The sequence below is a fragment of the Geotrypetes seraphini genome, chromosome 2 (genome assembly GCF_902459505.1).
Source record: "Geotrypetes seraphini chromosome 2, aGeoSer1.1, whole genome shotgun sequence".
NCBI lineage: Eukaryota > Metazoa > Chordata > Amphibia > Gymnophiona > Dermophiidae > Geotrypetes > Geotrypetes seraphini.
This window is the reverse complement of record NC_047085.1, coordinates 271,371,345-271,390,110: the sequence shown is the minus strand read 5'-3', so window position 1 is coordinate 271,390,110 and position 18,766 is coordinate 271,371,345. Positions and strand designations below refer to the sequence as shown.

General features: G+C 42.2%; 1 protein-coding gene across 5 annotated transcripts in view; it reads right to left on the bottom strand.

The window, feature by feature from the left end:
* LOC117353570 (uncharacterized protein DDB_G0271670-like) overlaps nucleotides 1–18,766 on the bottom strand; it is a 507,083-nt gene that overhangs the window by 418,457 nt on the left and 69,860 nt on the right. For all 5 annotated transcript variants that reach the window (XM_033929661.1, XM_033929662.1, XM_033929660.1 and 2 more), the window contains one exon: nucleotides 4,309–4,380. In XM_033929661.1, coding sequence (XP_033785552.1) covers nucleotides 4,309–4,380 — 72 coding nt within the window. The remainder of the gene's footprint in view (nucleotides 1–4,308; nucleotides 4,381–18,766) is intronic.

Below are 18,766 nucleotides of genomic sequence, written 5' to 3'. Positions count from 1 at the left end.
GTGGCAACAAGCTAAGATTCTATGTTTAACAGATTTTGCTAAGTTCACTGCTAACAAGAGGAAACAGTTTTTGGTTCTAAGAGCTCAGAGGAAACAGTTGGAAGCCACTTACAAACTGTTGTACCCTGCAGTTTGAGGGTGTCTCATAATAATAAAACTTTCCATTATGAAGAACCAAGTGCTCTGCAAAACTACATAAACCAGCAATTGGAACCAATGACTTAATTATAAGCTGTGGCAGTGGTAAATTTTGAGTGTTTAACAGATTTAACATATTAAAATCTCCTGATAATAACTGCTTATAATGGATTACTACGGGTTGCCAATTTCTACAGATAGATTTTGAGGAGGCTTTAAAGTTTCAAGTTCTGCATATAGTTATAAGTCTTGGATATTATGTTTTTATCATATGAGAGGTTGGGGTTTTTTTGCACTTTGATTGATGACATATTTTATAAAATTGATCTGAGGAACTTCCTTTTCTACTGTCAATATGTCAATTCCAGCGCTGGTTATTTTTAAAATGGCAGGCGCTAAGAACATAAGAATTGCCATCTCCGGATCAGACCCTGGGTCCATCAAGTCCAGTGATCCGCACACGCGGAGGCCCCGCCAGGTGTACCCCGGCATAGTTTTAGTCCACATATCACTGTATGCTTCTCAAGGGAGATGTGCATCTAATTTACCCTTACCCGTATCACTCTATCATCTTAAGGAGATGTGCATCTAGTTTACCCTTAAATCCTAGAACGGTGGATTCTGCAATTACTTCCTCTGAGAGAGTATTCCAGGTGTCCATCACTCGCTGCGTGAAACAGAACTTCCTGATATTCGTCCTGGACCTGCTTCAGTCTATGTCCTCTTGTCCGTGTCACATTGGACATTGTAAATAACTGCTTTCCCTGCTCCATTTTGTCAAATCCTTTCAGCATTTTGAAAGTCTCGATCAGATCCCCTCGCAGTCTCCAGGGAGAACAACCCCAGTCTCCTAAGTCATTCCTCGTAGTCCAGGTTCTCCATACCTTTCACTAGCTTCGTTGCTCATCTCTAGCAGTTTTATATCCTTCCTTAGGTATGGAGACCAATGCTGGACGCAGTATTCCAGATGCAATCTGACCATGGCTCTGTACAGCGGTATTATAACTTTCTCTGATCTACTCGTAATTCCCTTCTTTATCATGCCAAGCATTCTATTTGCTTTCTTAGCCGCCGCCACACATTGCGCCAACGGTTTCAGGGTCCTATCTATCAGTACACCCAGGTCCTTTTTCTGTTCGGTCTTTCCCAGAGTTATATCTGACATACTATACTTGTGATCTTTATTTTTTCTGCCTAAATGCATCACTTTGCACTTTTCCACATTAAAATTCATCTGCTATTTATCTGCCCACTTCTCCAATTGATTCAAGTCGCTCTAGAGTTCCTCGCCGTCCTTCTGCGATCTGATTGCCCGGCATAGCTTTGTGTCGTCTGCAAACTTGATGATTTCACTGGATGTTCCTTCTTCCAGGTCATTTATGAAAATATTAAATAAGATGGATCCAAGTACTGAGCCCTGGGGTACACCGCTAGTCACTTTTTCCCATTCTGAGAACTTCCCATTTTTGCCCACTCTCTGTTTTCTGTTCTCTAGCCATTTGCCTATCCATCTTAGTATATCTCCCTCTATTCCATGGCCTTGTAATTTCCTGAGAAGTCTTACATGTGGAACCTTGTCGACCGCTTTCTGAAAGTCCAAGTATACAATATCCACCGTTTCTCCACTATCAATTTGTCTGTTCACTGTCTCAAAAAATTGAAGTAGGTTCATTGTGTAGTTAAGGACGCAGGAACTTCACGCCAGGTAAGTTAGCGGTTTACACCAGTGTTAATTTTCTCCCCTAAGGCCTTGTTCTGGCATTCACGGCATTTTCAGTTGGACTTGAAAACCGGGAGTGTTGGCAAAGAGAAAGTCAAGAAGACCCTGATTTAACTTTCTTGAGGGATCTAACAAATACTGGTTTTTTCTAGCTTGTTTTCACTTTCTACAGTGAAGTGCTGTGTTGTTCTTGGTTGTGGTGAAGTGTCACTCAGCGGAAGTTTATAGGAAATCTACAAAAAGGATTACATAGTTCCGCAGATAAAAGTGTCACTTGTCCAACTTCCATGCTAACGGTTATCTGCAGGAAATTAAACATCAGACGGGGCCATGAAATAGTGTCTCCTTAAATTTATTGGCCTTTGGGAAGTTCACCCTTATGGAATTTCATATTATCATTGAAGACCAGGTTTGGAATACTAATGGCAGCGTTGCTCTCTTGTAACATGAGACATGATAATATGATCTCTAAATCAATTCAAGGTAAGAGTTCATTGTTTAATTTTGGTGCAGATCGTATGGTCTATAGTCATACTTAAAAGGAATCCAAAATATTTTATGGAATGCTTTATAATGATTAATAGTATTAATAGTATTTTTGATTTTATCTTTGATTTTAGCTACAGTGATTTACTATTTATGGTATTTTCAGTTATTGAAACACTGCTAACATTGGTAGTTTAATCTTTTTTCTTAATTAATTTATTTGGCTATTGGATGAAATTTTTGACTTTCAATTTATTATATTGGGTGTATGTTGCAATAAATAAAGTAGTTATGAATTTTGAATGAATTGCTATGCATGGTACTAAATAGGTGATAAAATATTGTCCAAATTGATGATAATGGTTCCAGCATGTTTATATGTTCAGGATTTTTAATTGTTTTTAATTAAGTTATATATGGAATGCGTTGTAGGTCAAATACTATCTTACATATATTTTATATAATTGATATGTTTTATTTATAGTATATATACATTTATTATATTAAGTGTATATTATATTTATTTGCTAAATTGGGGTATGTTCTGCAGATTGTTTTAAGTGTGAATGGGTTTAAATGTAAGTTTATTATTATAGTCAAACCTCGGTTTATGAGTGCCGTAGTTTGCGAGTGTTTTGCAAGACGAGCAAAACATTCACAGTTAATTATCGGATAACGTACAAACTCTGTCTGCTTGTTTTTAAATCTCTTCTTCATAAGACCCCAGCATTCATATTTAAACATTTAATTCCTTATCATTCAAATAGAATTTTGAGGTCTAATGAGCAAAACCTATTAACCATTCCATCACTTAAAATTATTAACACTAGACGTCAATTTATTTTTTCTGTAACTGCTCCTCAAACTTGGAACGATCTTCCCATTTACCTGCGGAATGAGCAGGATTTAGGAAAATTTAAAAGCAATTTGAAAACATTTCTTTTTAAAGATGCTTTTAATATTTAATTAAATAGTTCTTAATTTGGTGATGCTATTTTACTGTGTTATGCTATGTGTTAATTGATTCCCCTAATGTATTTTTCCTTTGTTTTACTTTTCTTTATCAATTGGATTTCCAACCCTTATCTTACCCTATGTCATAAGTATAAAATATTATGTATTAGTTTTTACCCAATGTTATTATTTAAAGTTTGTTTTGTATTGTATTGTCCTTATTAGACTATATTTAACATGTTCATCGCTTAGAATTGGATTAAGCGATTAATCAAGAAAAATAATAAACTTGAAACTTGAAAATCTGCGCCTCGGAAACCGAGCTTGACTCGATTTACAAGTGCCCCTCCCCCTGCGATCTGGCATCCCCCCCATTCACGTCACACACCCCCCCCCCCCCCCGCCACAATCTGGCATCCCCCACTCACTCACCCACCCTCCCACCCAAACATACCGTAAACCGTTCTGAGCTACTGGGAGGACGGGATAAAAATCTAAATAAATAAATAAATACCCCTATCTGGAACCGGCACCAGTACCAATGCACAGGACATGCTGGTGCCAGTGCCCGAAGATCTTCCCTCTTCCTTGTGCTCGGCCTTGAGCATCTGCGCATGCTCAAGGCCTTCTAGTTCTCGCAGAAAGCGGCGTGAGATCGGGCAGGCAGCCTTGTGCGCCATTCTGCTGCAAGGGAAGAGGACTCAAGCCGTGTCAGCCATCACTGCTTGCGGGGACCAGGCAGGCAGCCACGTCCAGTGAAGGAGGGCGATGGAATGAAAAAAGGTAACGGGGGGGGGGGGGGGGGGATTTGGAGTGTTTGCTCCATAAGACGCACTCTTATTTCCACCCCCTTTTTGGGGGTGGAAAAAATGCATCTTATAAGCGCAAAATACGGTAATCTTTTCAGACAGTGCACAGCCCCCCAAAAAACCACCCCAATGCATAATTAAAAACTATTTGTTCAGTTTAAAACATTCCTCTTCCCATTCTAAGAACTCTTCATAACATACCAATTAAAGGCTCATTTCTCTCAGGATCATCAATGTAGTCTTTCAGGGACCTTATCGATTTCTGAGGTTCAGCTGCCATAAAAACATAAAACATTTAAAAGACTGTTAATGGCATTTAATATGTAGCAATGATCTAGCTTTAGATTATATAAATGCAATATTGAGAGTATAAAAACTGATAATTTTTTTTCATTAATCAAATTGAGTTAAGAATCACCATGTAAAATCCTATAAAGAAAAAAAATGCCATCAATACAGATATTTTGAAAGAATTACATTCATAATCAAGAACTGGCAAGTTCCACCTGCTTAATTAGTCTTTCCTCAGACTGTCCATCTTCATGGCTCATTTCTCTGGAACTCCCAGTGTGAACTGGCCCATTTCAAACAAGATATATCTTTTGACCAGTTTTTCAGGGAATGGCGGGAAAAATAGTGATTGAATTGTATCAATTTTGAGAATTTATATCTGTATTTTGAACTGTTCATGAAGAAACGCATTTGTTTCTTTTTCTCTGCAGTTGTACTGCATGCAGTCCTGCATCTTAGGGTTTGCTTGTATATATTAGTACTTTTAGTTTTTGGTCCCTTATTTGCATAGGGGTTATCTGTGTTCTGGTAGGAATGAATGTTGAGACGCATAGTGTGCTTTGTGTAGTTTAATTTTGTGGTTAACCATTATTGTTGTTAATAAGATTATATTGTGTGTATAAATGAAAAATGAATGGAGAAAATAGTATTACAATTAGTACTATTATGGAGGCTGGGTCTGGGGTGGAAATAGGCGGGGTCCGGCCCATGACTTAGCCCAGTGTTCTTCAACCGCTGGTCCACGGACTGGTGCCAGTCCACAAAATAATTATTTTATTTCCGTTGGTCCATAGGTGTAAAAAAAGTTGAAAAACACTGATCTAGATGAAATCAAATGACTCAATAGTGAAACACACCCTGACAGGGTGCTCAAGGCCTTAGGGGGAGGGGGGGTCTAGTGGGTGATTGAAATGGCCAAAACATTGAATAATGAAATAAAGAGGGGTAAAGGGGAAACTGGCCCCACATGAGACATTTACAATACATGGCGTGGTTCTGGGTGAGAAACAGACGAAAGTGCTCACCTTCGCAGATTATATCCTGCTCGTTCTTTCTAATCTGCAGGCATCACTACTCACCTTGTTGGGCTTAGTTGATGAATTTGGATTTTATTCTGGGTTTCATCTCAAACTGAAATCTGTAGTCATTGCCTTAAATCCAGGGATTCTTTCTAGGTGGTGAGGAGATTTTCCCTTAAGCTGGGCAGCAGATAGCATAAAATATCTTAGTATCTGGATACCCCGAGATCTTTCACAACTGTATTCCCTCAACATTAAGTCCTGCATGCAGTTTATGGAGCAAAGGTTTTCAGCATAGAGGGCCCTTCCTCTGTCTATATTGGGTAAAATCATTTTATATAATATGTCATTGTTACCTTATTGGCTCTACCTTTTTCAAATGCTACTATCATCATATACCCACAAATGTATAGTGTGCGCTTTAAATAAGATTATTTGGAATGGCAAGAAACCTAGAGTAGCTTACAGTAGTGGCCTCTCCTCAAGACAAAGGGGGCTTGGGGCTCTTGCATATCCACACCTTTGTGATGGCATGTCAACTTCGCCATATTAATGATTGGTACAGAGGAATTTCTAAACTTTCATTCACTTTGGCCAAAACAGCCCTTCTTCACACGCATCTTTGAAATATTTTTGTCAACTCCTCCAGGATTACCCTATATACTCTGCTACGAGAGCAGCTTGGCGGTGGCTCTGTGCTCTATTAAAAATCTGTCCCACTTCTACCCCTTTGCTACCCTTATGGGATAACCCTGATTTTAAACCAGGATGGACTTTTTGGGTATTTCAATGTTGGGCGACAAGGGGTATTTGTTCTTTATTTCAGGTATTGTCTAAGGATGGGTCTATCAAGTCTTTCTCTGTACTGCAGACTACTTTTACTGACCTCTGATGAATATGCTTACTTGCAATTATGCTGCTATGTATGCTCTCTGCCCCATTTTACTTGGCCTTCGAACCGCTTTGAACAACTCAAAGAAGCCCTCTGTCTTGATGCTCTTACCATAAGGGCCTTCAGGAGTGGCAGTCTGATGATGACTACTCATGGCTTAGTGCTACTGATCTAGGGATGGAGCTCTCGTCAGACAAACTTAGACGTTACATACAGATATTTCATTTGTGCTTGCTGGTTTCTCTTCTGGAAATCAGCTAAAAGATGGCCATGCATCTATAAATTCCCCCATGTCGAGCACAACGCATGGCAATCCGACAAGATTCTATTTGCCTGAAGTGTAGGCATCAGTCTGCCACTTTTGGTCACGTTTTATTCTTGTACATAATAACATAAGAATTGCCGCTGATGTGTCAGACCAGTGGTCCAAAGTGCCCAGCAGTCCATTCATGCGGCGGCCCTTAGGTCAAAGACCAATGCCCTATTTGAGTATAGCCTTACCTGCGTACGTTCTGGTTCAGCAGGAACTTATCTAACCCTTTCTTGAATCCCTGGAGGGTGCTTACCCCTATAACAGCCTCTGGAAGAGCGTTCCAGATTTCTACCACTCTCTGGGTGAAGAAGAACTTCCTTACATGTTTATGGAATCTATCCCCTTTTAATTTTAGAGAGTGCCCTCTCATTCTCTTCACCTTGGGGAGGGTGAACAATCTCTTTTTCTCTACTAAGTCAATTCCCTTCAATATCTTGAATGTTTCGATCATGTCCCCTCTCAGTCTCCTCTTTTCAAGGGAGAAAAGGCCCATTATAGAGTATTTTTGGAAGAGGATTTTACATCATATACATGTATTATGGTGGGTGAAGTGTATATAAACCCCAAAGGTATTATTTTCCCATTGCCCAGTAGTCGCTCTTCTGAGTGTTAAATCTATCTTGATACACTGGCTAACTCCAGCATCTCCAACCGTAGCTCAGTGGAAAACTTTACTTATCCAGCATCTGCAGCTGGAATGCCTGGGGATCCCGGATCTAGATACTCCTAGAGGAAGATGCCTGCAAGCAACTTAGGAGTCATTTTGGAACTCCCTGACTCCAGTTGCTAGGAGCTGATTATTAAATTTGTGACTACCCTGTTTAGAACTTTGTTACTTTCTGATTGGAAAATTGAGGATTAATTCTTTGTTGAGGATGGGAGGGAGGGACAAAATTGAAAATTATTATTCATAAGATATGTACCTTGTACATGGCAATTATATTATATACCTTGTATTGTGTTTGCAATGTATTGCTATAACAATTTTTCAATAAACATGTTTTTGAAAAAAAATATATATATATATATATATTTCCCATGCGTGCGAAGGTCAGTGCTTTCTCCAATACATACATATACATAAATACGTACGTACATACATATATATATGTATGTATGTACGTATATATGTATATGTATGTATGTATGTATTGCGTGCGAAGGTCAGTGCTTTCTCCAATACATACATATACATAAATACGTACGTACATACATATATATATGTATGTATGTACGTATATATGTATATGTATGTATGTATGTATTGGAGAAAGCACTGATCTTCGCACGCATGGGAGATTTCGTCTACCAGACGCTGCAGGTTCAAGAAGTAACTGATAATGTGGAAGCTATGTGGACAACCTTGAAATCGATCCTTCATGAGGCAACTATCCACTACATAAAATCGGTAACCAAACAACAAAGAAAAAGGAAACCCCAATGGTTCACAGATAAGGTATCACACCTCGTCAAGGAGAAGAAAAGAGCATTTCTATCATACAAACGCATGGGGGAAAAAGAAGCAAACATTGAATACAGGACAAAGTCTGCAGCGGTCAAAACAGCAGTCAGGGAGGCCAAACTTCGTATGGAAGAAACTCTAGCGATCAACATCAAGAAAGGGGACAAATCCTTCTTCAGATACATTAGCGACAGGAAAAAGAACACAAACGGGATAGTACACCTTAGAACGCCAGACGGGAATTATGTGGAAACTGACTCCGATAAAGCCGAACTACTGAATGATTACTTCTGTTCAGTCTTTGTATCCACCAGGGCACGGGCCTTGGCTGGATACAAAGCAAAGCCTGGGTGACCCATTTCAGAAGTTTGAGTTCACACCAGCTGATGTTTACAGAGAACTGTCAAGCCTCAAGGTGAACAAAGCCATGGGACCGGACAATCTGCACCCAAGAGTGCTCAGAGAGCTATGCGATGTTTTGGCGGAACCGTTAGCCATGCTCTTCAATCTCTCCCTAAGTACGGGGAGAGTCCCCCTGGACTGGAAAACTGCCAATGTTGTTCCTCTGCACAAAAAGGGTTGCAGAGCGGAGGCTGCAAATTACAACCAGTAAGTCTCACATCAATAGTGTGTAAACTCATGGAAACTCTACTTAAAGGGAAATTAGACACGATATTGGATGAGGGGAATCTGAGGTATCCCTGTCAACATGGATTCACTAGGGGCAGGTCATGCCAATCCAATCTTATCAGCTTCTTTGACTGGGTGACAGGAAAGCTAGACTCGGGAGAGTCTCTGGACATAGTGTACTTGGATTTCAGTAAAGCGTTTGACAGTGTCCCACACCGTAGACTATTAAACAAGATGAAATCGATGGGGTTAGGTGAGAAACTAACGGCATGGGTCAATGACTGGCTGAGTGGAAGACTTCAGAGGGTGGTGGTCAATGGCACCCTCTCTAAGACATCGGAGGTGACTAGCGGAGTACCGCAGGGCTCAGTCCTGGGACCATCCCTTTTTAACATATTCATAAGGGACTTGACCCGAGGGCTTCAGGGAAAAGTGGCACTGTTTGCCGACGACGCCAAACTGTGTAATATAGTAGGTGAAAGCGATCTCACGGATGGTATGGCGCAGGATCTGATCAAGTTGGAAAACTGGTCCTCAACATGGCAGCTGGGCTTCAACGCAAAGAAGTGTAAGGTGATGCATCTCGGCAGCAGAAATCCATGCAGAACATACACCTTGAATGGAGAAACACTAGCTACGACCTCAGAAGAACGGGACTTGGGAGTAATCATCAGTGCAGACATGAAGGCTGCCAAACAAGTAGAGAAGGCCTCATCCAAGGCAAGGCGGATGATGGGATGTATCAATAGAAGCTTCGTCAGCTGTAAACCTGAAGTCATAATGCCACTGTACAGAGCCATGGTGAGACCTCATCTGGAGTACTGTGCGCAATTCTGGAGGCCACATTACCGTAAAGATGTACTTCGAGCTGAGTCAGTCCAGCGAATGGCCATTAGGATGGTCTCCAGACTAAAGGGTCTCTCATACGAGGAAAGACTGGGCAAATTGCAGCTCTACTCTCTAGAGGAGCGCAGGGAGAGGGGTGACATGATTGAGACATTTAAGTTCGTCACAGGTCGTGTCGAGGTGGAAAACGACATATTCTTTCCTAAGGGACCTTCAATCACAAGGGGACACCAACTCAAACTCAGAGGAGGGAGATTTGGTGGTGACACCAGGAAGTATTTCTTTACAGAAAGGGTGGTGGATCAATGGAACAAACTACCGGTGCAGGTGATCGAGGCCACTAGCGTGCTCGACTTTAAGAATAAATGGGACATCCACGTGGGATCTCTACATGGGTCGAGCAGCACTCTGACTTAATGGGGTGGGACAGTAGAGTGGGCAGACTTGGTGGGCTGTGGCCCTTTTCTGTCGTCACCTTTCTATGTTTCTATGTCATCAGATTTCTAATAACTCCCAGTTATTTCAAATCCTGACCATGTCTTTTTTTTTTAACTTTCAATCATTTGCCCCTCCTGTCCCTTTCATGTGAATATAACAACTGCATATATTACTCCTGGCAGAATTCTGTGTGAAAGCGCAATGCAGAATTTCTGCAGAATTGCACAGTCGCGCAGAAAGCACATTTACTTATTGTAATAGGTATTATCCAGGGACAGCAGGCAGCATATTCTCACTTGTGGGTGATGTCACCGATGGAGCCTCAGTACAGACACTTTTAAAAGTGCATTGCCATTTTAAGACTTTCAGAAAGTTTGCGATAGCCCGCACTGCGTATGTGCCTTCCCGCCCGACGTAGGCGCACAGTCGCTTAGTTTGTTTTATCCCAGGATAAGCAGGCAGTATATTCTCACATGTGAGTGATCTCCAAGCTAACCAAGGTGGGATGGTGGGAGTGTTGGCCTTTAAGAAAATTAATTTTATAATACAGAATGGCCGAAATGCCAATCTCATCTGGAGAAAGACTCCAGACAATCTGAAGTGGAGAGAATCAAGATGGCGACGGTGTGCTAACAGCTAGTTTGAAGCACTCCGTCCTACCTTGCATGTTTCTACAATGCCGCTATTTGGCTTGATTTTTTTTTTCCCAATGCCTCATACTAGACACAAGGGGCTCCTTCGGATGGACCCATCTACGCCCAGGCAGGCGACGATGTAGCGTTTCTTAGCTAGTTTTCCATTGGTTCCAGGAGTGGAGTTGCCTGCGTTGACCTCGGAGGAAGGAGCCTCCACAGTTTTAGGGCTGGAAAAGCACAGTTACTTACCGTAACAGTTGTTATCCAGGGGCAGCAGGCCAATATTCTCACATGTGGGTGACATCATCTACGGAGCCCAGATGCGGACAGCCTTGCAAGCAGACTTGCTTATAAAAAACTTCAAAGTTTCAAGTCTGCCGCACCGCTCATGCGCTAGTGCCTTCCCACCCAGCATAGGGCGCATCTCAGTTCAGATAGCTAGCAGAGAAGCCAACCAAGGGAGGTGGGTGGGTTGTGAGAATAGCTGCCTGCTGTCCCTGGATAACAACCGTTATGGTAAGTAACTGTGCTTTATCCCAGGACAAGCAGGCAGCCTATTCTCACATGTGGGTGACCTCCAAGCTAACCAGAATGGAATGGTGGGAGTGTTGGCAACTTAGGAGAATAAAATTTTTTAATACTCTCTGGCCAAAATGGCCATCCCATCTGGAGAAAACATCCAGACAATAATGAGAGGTGAAAGTATGAACCGAGGACCAGGTGGCAGCTTTGCAAATTTCCTCAATAGGACTGGATCTGAGAAAAGCTACTGAAGTCGCCCCCATGGCTCTGAATTTGTGGGCTATGATTCAACTCTGTAGATGCAGTCCAGCCTGGGCATAGCAGAAAGAGATACAAGCAGCCATCCAGTTGGAGATGGTACCCTTAGAAATTGGATGTCCCAACTTGTTTGGATTGAAGGAGAAAAAAAGTTGAGGAGCAGATCTGTGTAGTTTGGTGCGTTCCAGGTAGAAGTCTAAAGCACGTTTACAGTCCAACATATGAAGAGCTGATTAAGAACGTAAGAATTGCCGCTGCTGGGTCAGACCAGTGGTCAATCATGCCCAGCAGTCCACTCACGCGGCGGCCCTCTGGTCAAAGACCAGCGCCCTAACTAAGACTAACCCTATCAGCGTACATCCTTATTCAGCAGAAACTTGTCTAGCTTTGTCTTGAATCCCTGGAGGGTGTCTTCCCCTCTCGTTCTCCCTACCTTGTAGAGGGTGAACAACCAGTCCTTATCTACTAAGTCTATCCCCTTCAGTACCTTGAATGTTTTGATCATGTCTCCTCTCAATCTCTTCTGTTTGAGGGAGAAGAGTTCCAGTTTCTCTAATCTTTCGCTGTACGGCAGCTCCTCCAACTCCTTAACCATCTTAGTCATTCTTCTCTGAACCCTTTCGAGTAGTACCGTGTCCTTCTTCATGTACGGGGACCAGTGCTGTACGCAGTACTCCAGGTGAGGGTGCACCATGGCCCGGTACAGCGGTATGATAACCTTCTCCATCTGTTTGTGATTCCCTTCTTTATCATTCCTAGCATTCTGTTCACCTTTTTCGCCGCCACCACACATTGTGTGGACGGCTTCATCAATTTGTCGATCAGAACTCCCAAGTCTCTTTCCAAAAGCCTGGAAATCAGCTCTGGTCTTTCCAAAACTAAAAAACCAAAATCCAGACACAACTCAACCAGCAAACTTCTGTCCCATTGCTAACCTGCCTCTTATTTCTAAACTAAAGGAGAAAATAGTATATAACCAGCTTGCCGAATTCTTTGATAAAACCAATGCACTACATCCGTATCAAACTGGCTTTTGCTCTAATTACTCTACCAAATTATCTCTACTAGATAATCACTACTATACACTACTTTCTTGACCACCAAAAATCTGTCCTCCTTATCTCTCCTGACTTGTCTTCAGTGTTTGATACTTTCGATCACTTTCTTCTTATTGATCGCCTTAGAAACTGTGGCATCATAGACTCTGCTCTTTCATGGTTCGCCTCTTACTTTAAAGAACGTAACTTCAAAGTTCACTCAAAACAGGAAACCTCACTTCCTATAGCTCAAACGTACGGCGTCCCACAAGTCTCCATTCTCTCTCCTTTACTATTTAATATCTTTATTGCTCCTCTCCTCACTTTAGCTCAGTCGGTCAGTTTCACGATTTTCGCATACGCGGATGACATTCAACTACTTCACCCCATTAATTCTTCAAACATATCCAAAATACTAGAAATTAATTCTAAACTGGACAAAATCAGTGATTGGCTTCACGCAAACAAACTTTCCCTCAATATCAACAAATCCTGTGGCTTACTTTTTCCAACCAAGAACAACGAAATAATAAAAGAACAGATCCTTATCAAATCTTACCCTGTAAAAATGGAAACAAAAATAAAACTACTTGGTGCAATTCTAGACAAAGATTTAACTTTTCATGATCATATTAGTTCAGTGGTAAAAATCTGCTTCTATAAACTCCGGCTTATTCGTTCTTTAACTTCTGTTCTCGAAACCAAAGCTATTACAACCCTTGTCCATTCATTAGTTATCTCTCACCTTGTCTACTGCAATTCTCAAAAAGAATTACGACGTTTACAGCTCATTCAAAACACGGCAATAAAACTCATACATAAGTTAGGGAAATATGATCACGTTACCCCCCTTCTGAAAGAAGCCCACTGGCTACCTATCACACACCGCATTACCTATAAAACACTTATGCTAGTCTTTAAAATAAAACTTTCATGTCTTCCTCCCTTTCTGGACAAACTCCTCATCCCTTTCTGCCCTTCTCGGACTCTTAGATCAGCAGATCAGAACCTACTATCTGTTCCCTCTATTAAAGAATTCTATTATATTAGGAAATCCAATTTCTCCGTTGTCGCCCCAACTTTATGGAGTGCCTTACCTCCCCAACTTCGCCACGAAAATCTCCTAGATAGATAAATTCAAGACTAAACTAAAAACGTTTTTATTTCAAGATGCATTCCACAGCTCCTAAATTTCTTATTGCCAAGTCTGCCAACCACTTTTAAGAAGCGACCCAATCCCTAATGTTTTATCCCTCTCCATTCTTTTTAACCCTAGTTTTTTTTTCTTTTTTCTCTTTAACAATGTAACTTTACCCCCACCTTCCTTCTTCAATCCCCACTCTCATGTATGTCTTTGTAAAACGTCTACAATGTTCACTTTTCCCCCTTTTATAAGCATTATTTTAATTCTTCATTTTATCATAGCATTGTAAACCGGCTAGATATTTATTGATGGTCGGTATATTAAAAATAATAAAACTTGAGACTAGATTCTGAGGGCTGAAGTTGGGATTTGGGAAAGTTGATTTCGAATCCCAAGCTTTGTAGAAACCACGTAGTCCGTTGGGTCGCTACAATAACCCCCTGAGAACCAGTTGTCCAGGTACCTGAAGACCAAGGTTCCTTAGTGCTGCTGCTACCACCACTAGGCACTTGGTGAAAACTCTGGGAGATGATGCCAGGCCGAAGGGTAGCACTCTGTATTGAAAATGCAGATTTCCCACCCGAAAGCTGAGGTACTGACGGGAGGTTGGATGAATGGGAATGTGAGTGTAAGCCTCCATGAGATCTAGAAAGCATAACCAATCATTCTGATCTAGAAGGGGATACAGGGATACCAGGGACAACATGCAAAATTTTTCTTTGACCAAAAAAATTGTTGAGAGCCCTCAGATCCAGAATGGGTCGCAGATCGCCCGTCTTCTTCGGAACTAGGAAGTAACGGGAGTAAAACCCTCTAGCTCTGCTGTTCCAAAGGAATTTCCTTGATGGCACGGAGACGAAGCAGAGCTTGAGCTTCCTGAAAGAAGGGCGGTCTGGGCTGGATTGGAAGGGTACTCTCTTGGAGGAAGCTCTGGTGGAATCTGAGTGAAATGAAGAGAGTATCCTTCCCTGATTATTGTCAGCACCCAGAGGTCGGATGTAATGGTCTCCCATCGATGGTAAAAAAGATGAAGACTACCTCCTATGGGGAGAGGGGAGGACAGAGGCAGAACGATAGAGGTTAGGCTCTGTTTGAGACAGTCAAAAAGGCTGAGAAGCCTTAGCTATAGCAGAAGGTTAAGGTTTCTGTTGCTTCTGCTGTTATTTCTTGGAAGGTGCTTGAGTGTAAGGAGCTGCCCTCGGAGTATATAGATTAATATTTTATACAAAGGAGCTCTTAACCAAATACAGGTCTCCCTCCATATTCGCCTGGTTTAGTGGGCATAGCCCCATAGCAAATAACATAAAATCACAAATAACTCTCTCACTCTATATTCATTGGGGGGGGTAAATACCAACACCCTCGCAAATACAACACATATAATTCATAATAAGAAGGAGAGTGTGGCGCAGTGGTTAAAGCTAGAGCCTCAGCACCCTGAGGTTGTGGATTCAAACCCATGCTGCTCCTTGTGACCCTGGGCAAGTCACTTAATGCCTCCATTGCACCAGGTACATTAGATAGATTGTGATCCCACCAGGTACATTAGATAGATTGTGATCCCACCAGGACAGAGAGGGAAAAATGCTTGAGTACCTGAATAAATTCATGTAAACCATTCTGAGCTCCCTTGGGAGAACGGTATAGAAAACTGAATGAATATATAAATTAATTAATGAACAACAATAAATGAGCACTTATAACCAAAAATACTGTTCAGGGTTCAGAAAAGTTTAAGCAAACATACAAATATGCTTGGCAAAGTTTTTGTTTTATGCTTGGGTGTTTTAGATTTACTTAACTTTTAAGCTGGGCAAGTCACTTAATCCTCCATAGCCCCAGGTACGTTAGACAGATTGTGAGCCCACCGGGACAGACAGGGAAAATGCTTGAGTACCTGATTGTAGAACCGCTTAGATAACCTTGATAGGCGGTATATAAAAAAAAAATCCTAATAATAATAATAATAAAAAAAAAGCTCTCGGAAAAAATTTAGAAAGAATTAAAGATGCCTTGACTCACAGTTAAAGAGATTAGGTTCTTACGTTGCTAATATCTTTTGTTGTAGATAGGTGTGTCATTCTGGATAGTAGGGTATTCTCCCCATGCTTGCATGCCATGCAGAAGGAATCCATTTCAGGTTTTCAAATCCTCCTCCTTCTCCAGAGGGCTCTCCTGCCCCTTCAGTTTGAACCAAAGAAGCCATTGCCCTATATAGGAGCACATAAGGAGGTGGTTTGGGCAGACTTCCTAAACTACAAATCTATTCTGCTCTTAAAGTAATCAAAAACACCAAAATAACCATACCAATCAAAAACCTTTATGGAGCTCAAACATTCCCCCACTGTGTTACAGCAATATATTTATTCTTCAAACATTTAAGGTCTGACATCAAAATCTCAGTTTTAACTCAAATTTTCTTATTGAGATAGTAAGCAGATGGAGAAAATACTGACAGGGCTAAGTCTGGATAATAAGCCAGGGGAGTTGTTCATGGGCTATAAAACATGAGAAGCCTTTCCCCCCTGAGTGACGCTACTGTGAGGCCTTTGTTGAGGCCTGCTTGGAGAAAAGCTAGTACCACTGCAATCAAAGTATTAAACAGCTCCATCTTCTTTTTCGTGTACCAGTGTTGAAACATCTCCCAAGCCTTAGCGCAAGCACAGACCATCATAGGCTTCTTGGCTCCGAGGAGAATAGCAATGTTTGCCTTTTTAGTATCCTTTGTGCTCTAACTCCACATACTCAAGGGCCATGCCATAAAACCAAAGCAATCTGGATCTTTAATGACCACTGGACACTGAGACAGAAGATGATTGTGCTGTACCTGAAAGTTTGAGACCCATGTCCCTCTGAAGATGCACTAGGTCTATGTACCATGGCCTATCTGGTGCTATGAGGACCAATCTCCCTGCTATTCTGTGAAGTATCTGCCCCAATCATGGGCCATGGAGGAAACAAGTACATGAACTCACTCATTGGCTACAGCTGAATTAGGGCATTCAGGCCTTCGCTTCTGGGCTCAGATCTTTGCCTGAAGAGGCAGTTCACCTTCTTGTTTCTCGCTGTAGCCATCAGATCGAAAGTTGGCCATTCCCATCGACGAACGATGGACTGAAATGCTGCAGCAGATAATGTCTATTCTTCTGGGTCTAAGTTCTGTTTGCTGAGAAAATTGGCTTGGACCTTGTCCACTCCCACTGGATGCGCCATAGAGATCACCTGCATGTGTAGCTCTGCCCACTGGAACAATAAGTGGGCTTCCAGGCTCAGCTGTGCACTCTTGGTGATTGACCTATGGAACTGCTGTAGCATTGCCCGAGAAAACTCAGACCGCCTGTCCTTCCAGACTCTTCTTCAACTTTTGTAATGCCATTCAAATGGATTGAAATTCCAGTCCATTGATGGATCACTTCCACTGGGAGGCTGACCACCACCCCAGTTGAATAGGTTGGTATCCTTTGTGAGAAATCACCCACAAAGTTATTCTGAGGGTCATGCCTCGTAATAATGACTGTGGACAGAGCTAGCAATTCATATTGCAGCGGGATGCTGGAGTTCAAAGTGGAGTCATTTGAAGGGAGTATGTTTGTGGGGACCACCGAGACAGTAGTATGTTCTGAAGAGGAAGCATGTGAGCCTTTGCCCAAGGGACCACACTTATAGTGGCTGCCAAGGAACCTCATACTGGGAGGTAGTGCCAAGCTGACGGAGCTGGCTTGGCCATCATATCTATTATCTGAGTGCTGAGTCTTGTTGACGTGTGTGAGATCCAGAATGGGTCTCCAACCTTCTGAGCCTTTCTTGGACACTATGAAGTATATGGAGTATCTCCTTGAACATGATTTCTCGGGCAGCAGTGGCTGAATTTCTACAAGTCTCTATACTGTTGCCAAGACTCTGCATGAATTTAATGGGTGCCCCACCGGGAATCCACAAACCAGTCTGTTAAGGGATGCGCGCACTCTAGCTTGTACCCTCCTCAAATGATCTCCAGCACACAGCAGTCTGAAAAGATCTGTATCCCAACCCCGCATACATCATGAGCCTTTCCAAACAACTTTGAAAGGGAATCTACTGAGAACAGCCTTGGAGGTGAAATCTGCCCTTTCCCTTATCCAGATCATTATGAGGGTTGAAATTGAATAAGCTGAAATTTTGATCAACTCTTAATGATGTTATAGAGAGCATCAGCCACATAATCCACCCCTGCTAGCATCAGCTGGCACAAAAACTTGCCCTCTGCCAGGGTGAGCCCACGCATCTTGGTATGACAAATGCGTGCCACAAAAGAGGCTGCTGCAGCTGCTTTGATCTGTAAGGCCAAAGCTTCAAACTGACTTTTAGGACCACATTCACTCTGTGATCCTGCGTATCCTTTAATACTACACCTCCCTTACTCGGCAGGAATGTGCACTTAGTTACCTGAGCTACCAAGCAATCCACTTTAGGTTGAGCGAACACCAGTTGCCACTCCTATTGCACAGGATATAGCCTAGTCATTGTTTTGGTTACCTTTAAAGAGTCCTGAAGAGCATCCCAGTGCTCTGTGACCAACAGACTAATTTCAGGATGCCAGGGAAAAGTCGAGGGCTGCGCTCTCACTCCCCTTAAGATAGAACACTGAGTAAAAGGGGTCTGCTGGGAGTCTAACTGTAAGTCCTGCAGGGAATCAGTAATGAGCTCTAATAGTGTTGAAGGTTTGAACAGTCAGTGAACTGGGTCTTCTCCTTGGTCAAGGGCCACCACTATTTCCTGCATACTTGCTCCTTTTTGCGACCCTGTATCACCCAGCAGGGAAGACTCACTCTGTGACAGCAAGGGCATACAGACGGATCCCTTGCCCTATAAGTCCCTCTCAGAAAGGTCCACAGGATCCTGGTCAGCCTCTGCCAATGACACTGATGCACCCTGGAAGTCCAAACCCACTTGTGCAACTCCTGGCTCTCTGAATATGAGGTTCCCGGCTATCCAAATAAGCTCTCTATATCAAATGAAAAAATTCAGGAGAAAAGGTTTTACTAGGCAGCACCAAGTTCCCTTTAGGTAACACCACTTTATGTCTCTTTGGCTCCCACACTCCTACGCATAGGTACACCACTGTTCAAGGACTCTGGGAGGGATTTTCTCACAGTAAACAGGTCGCCCAAAAGTTCCTCAGTCCTAGATTCC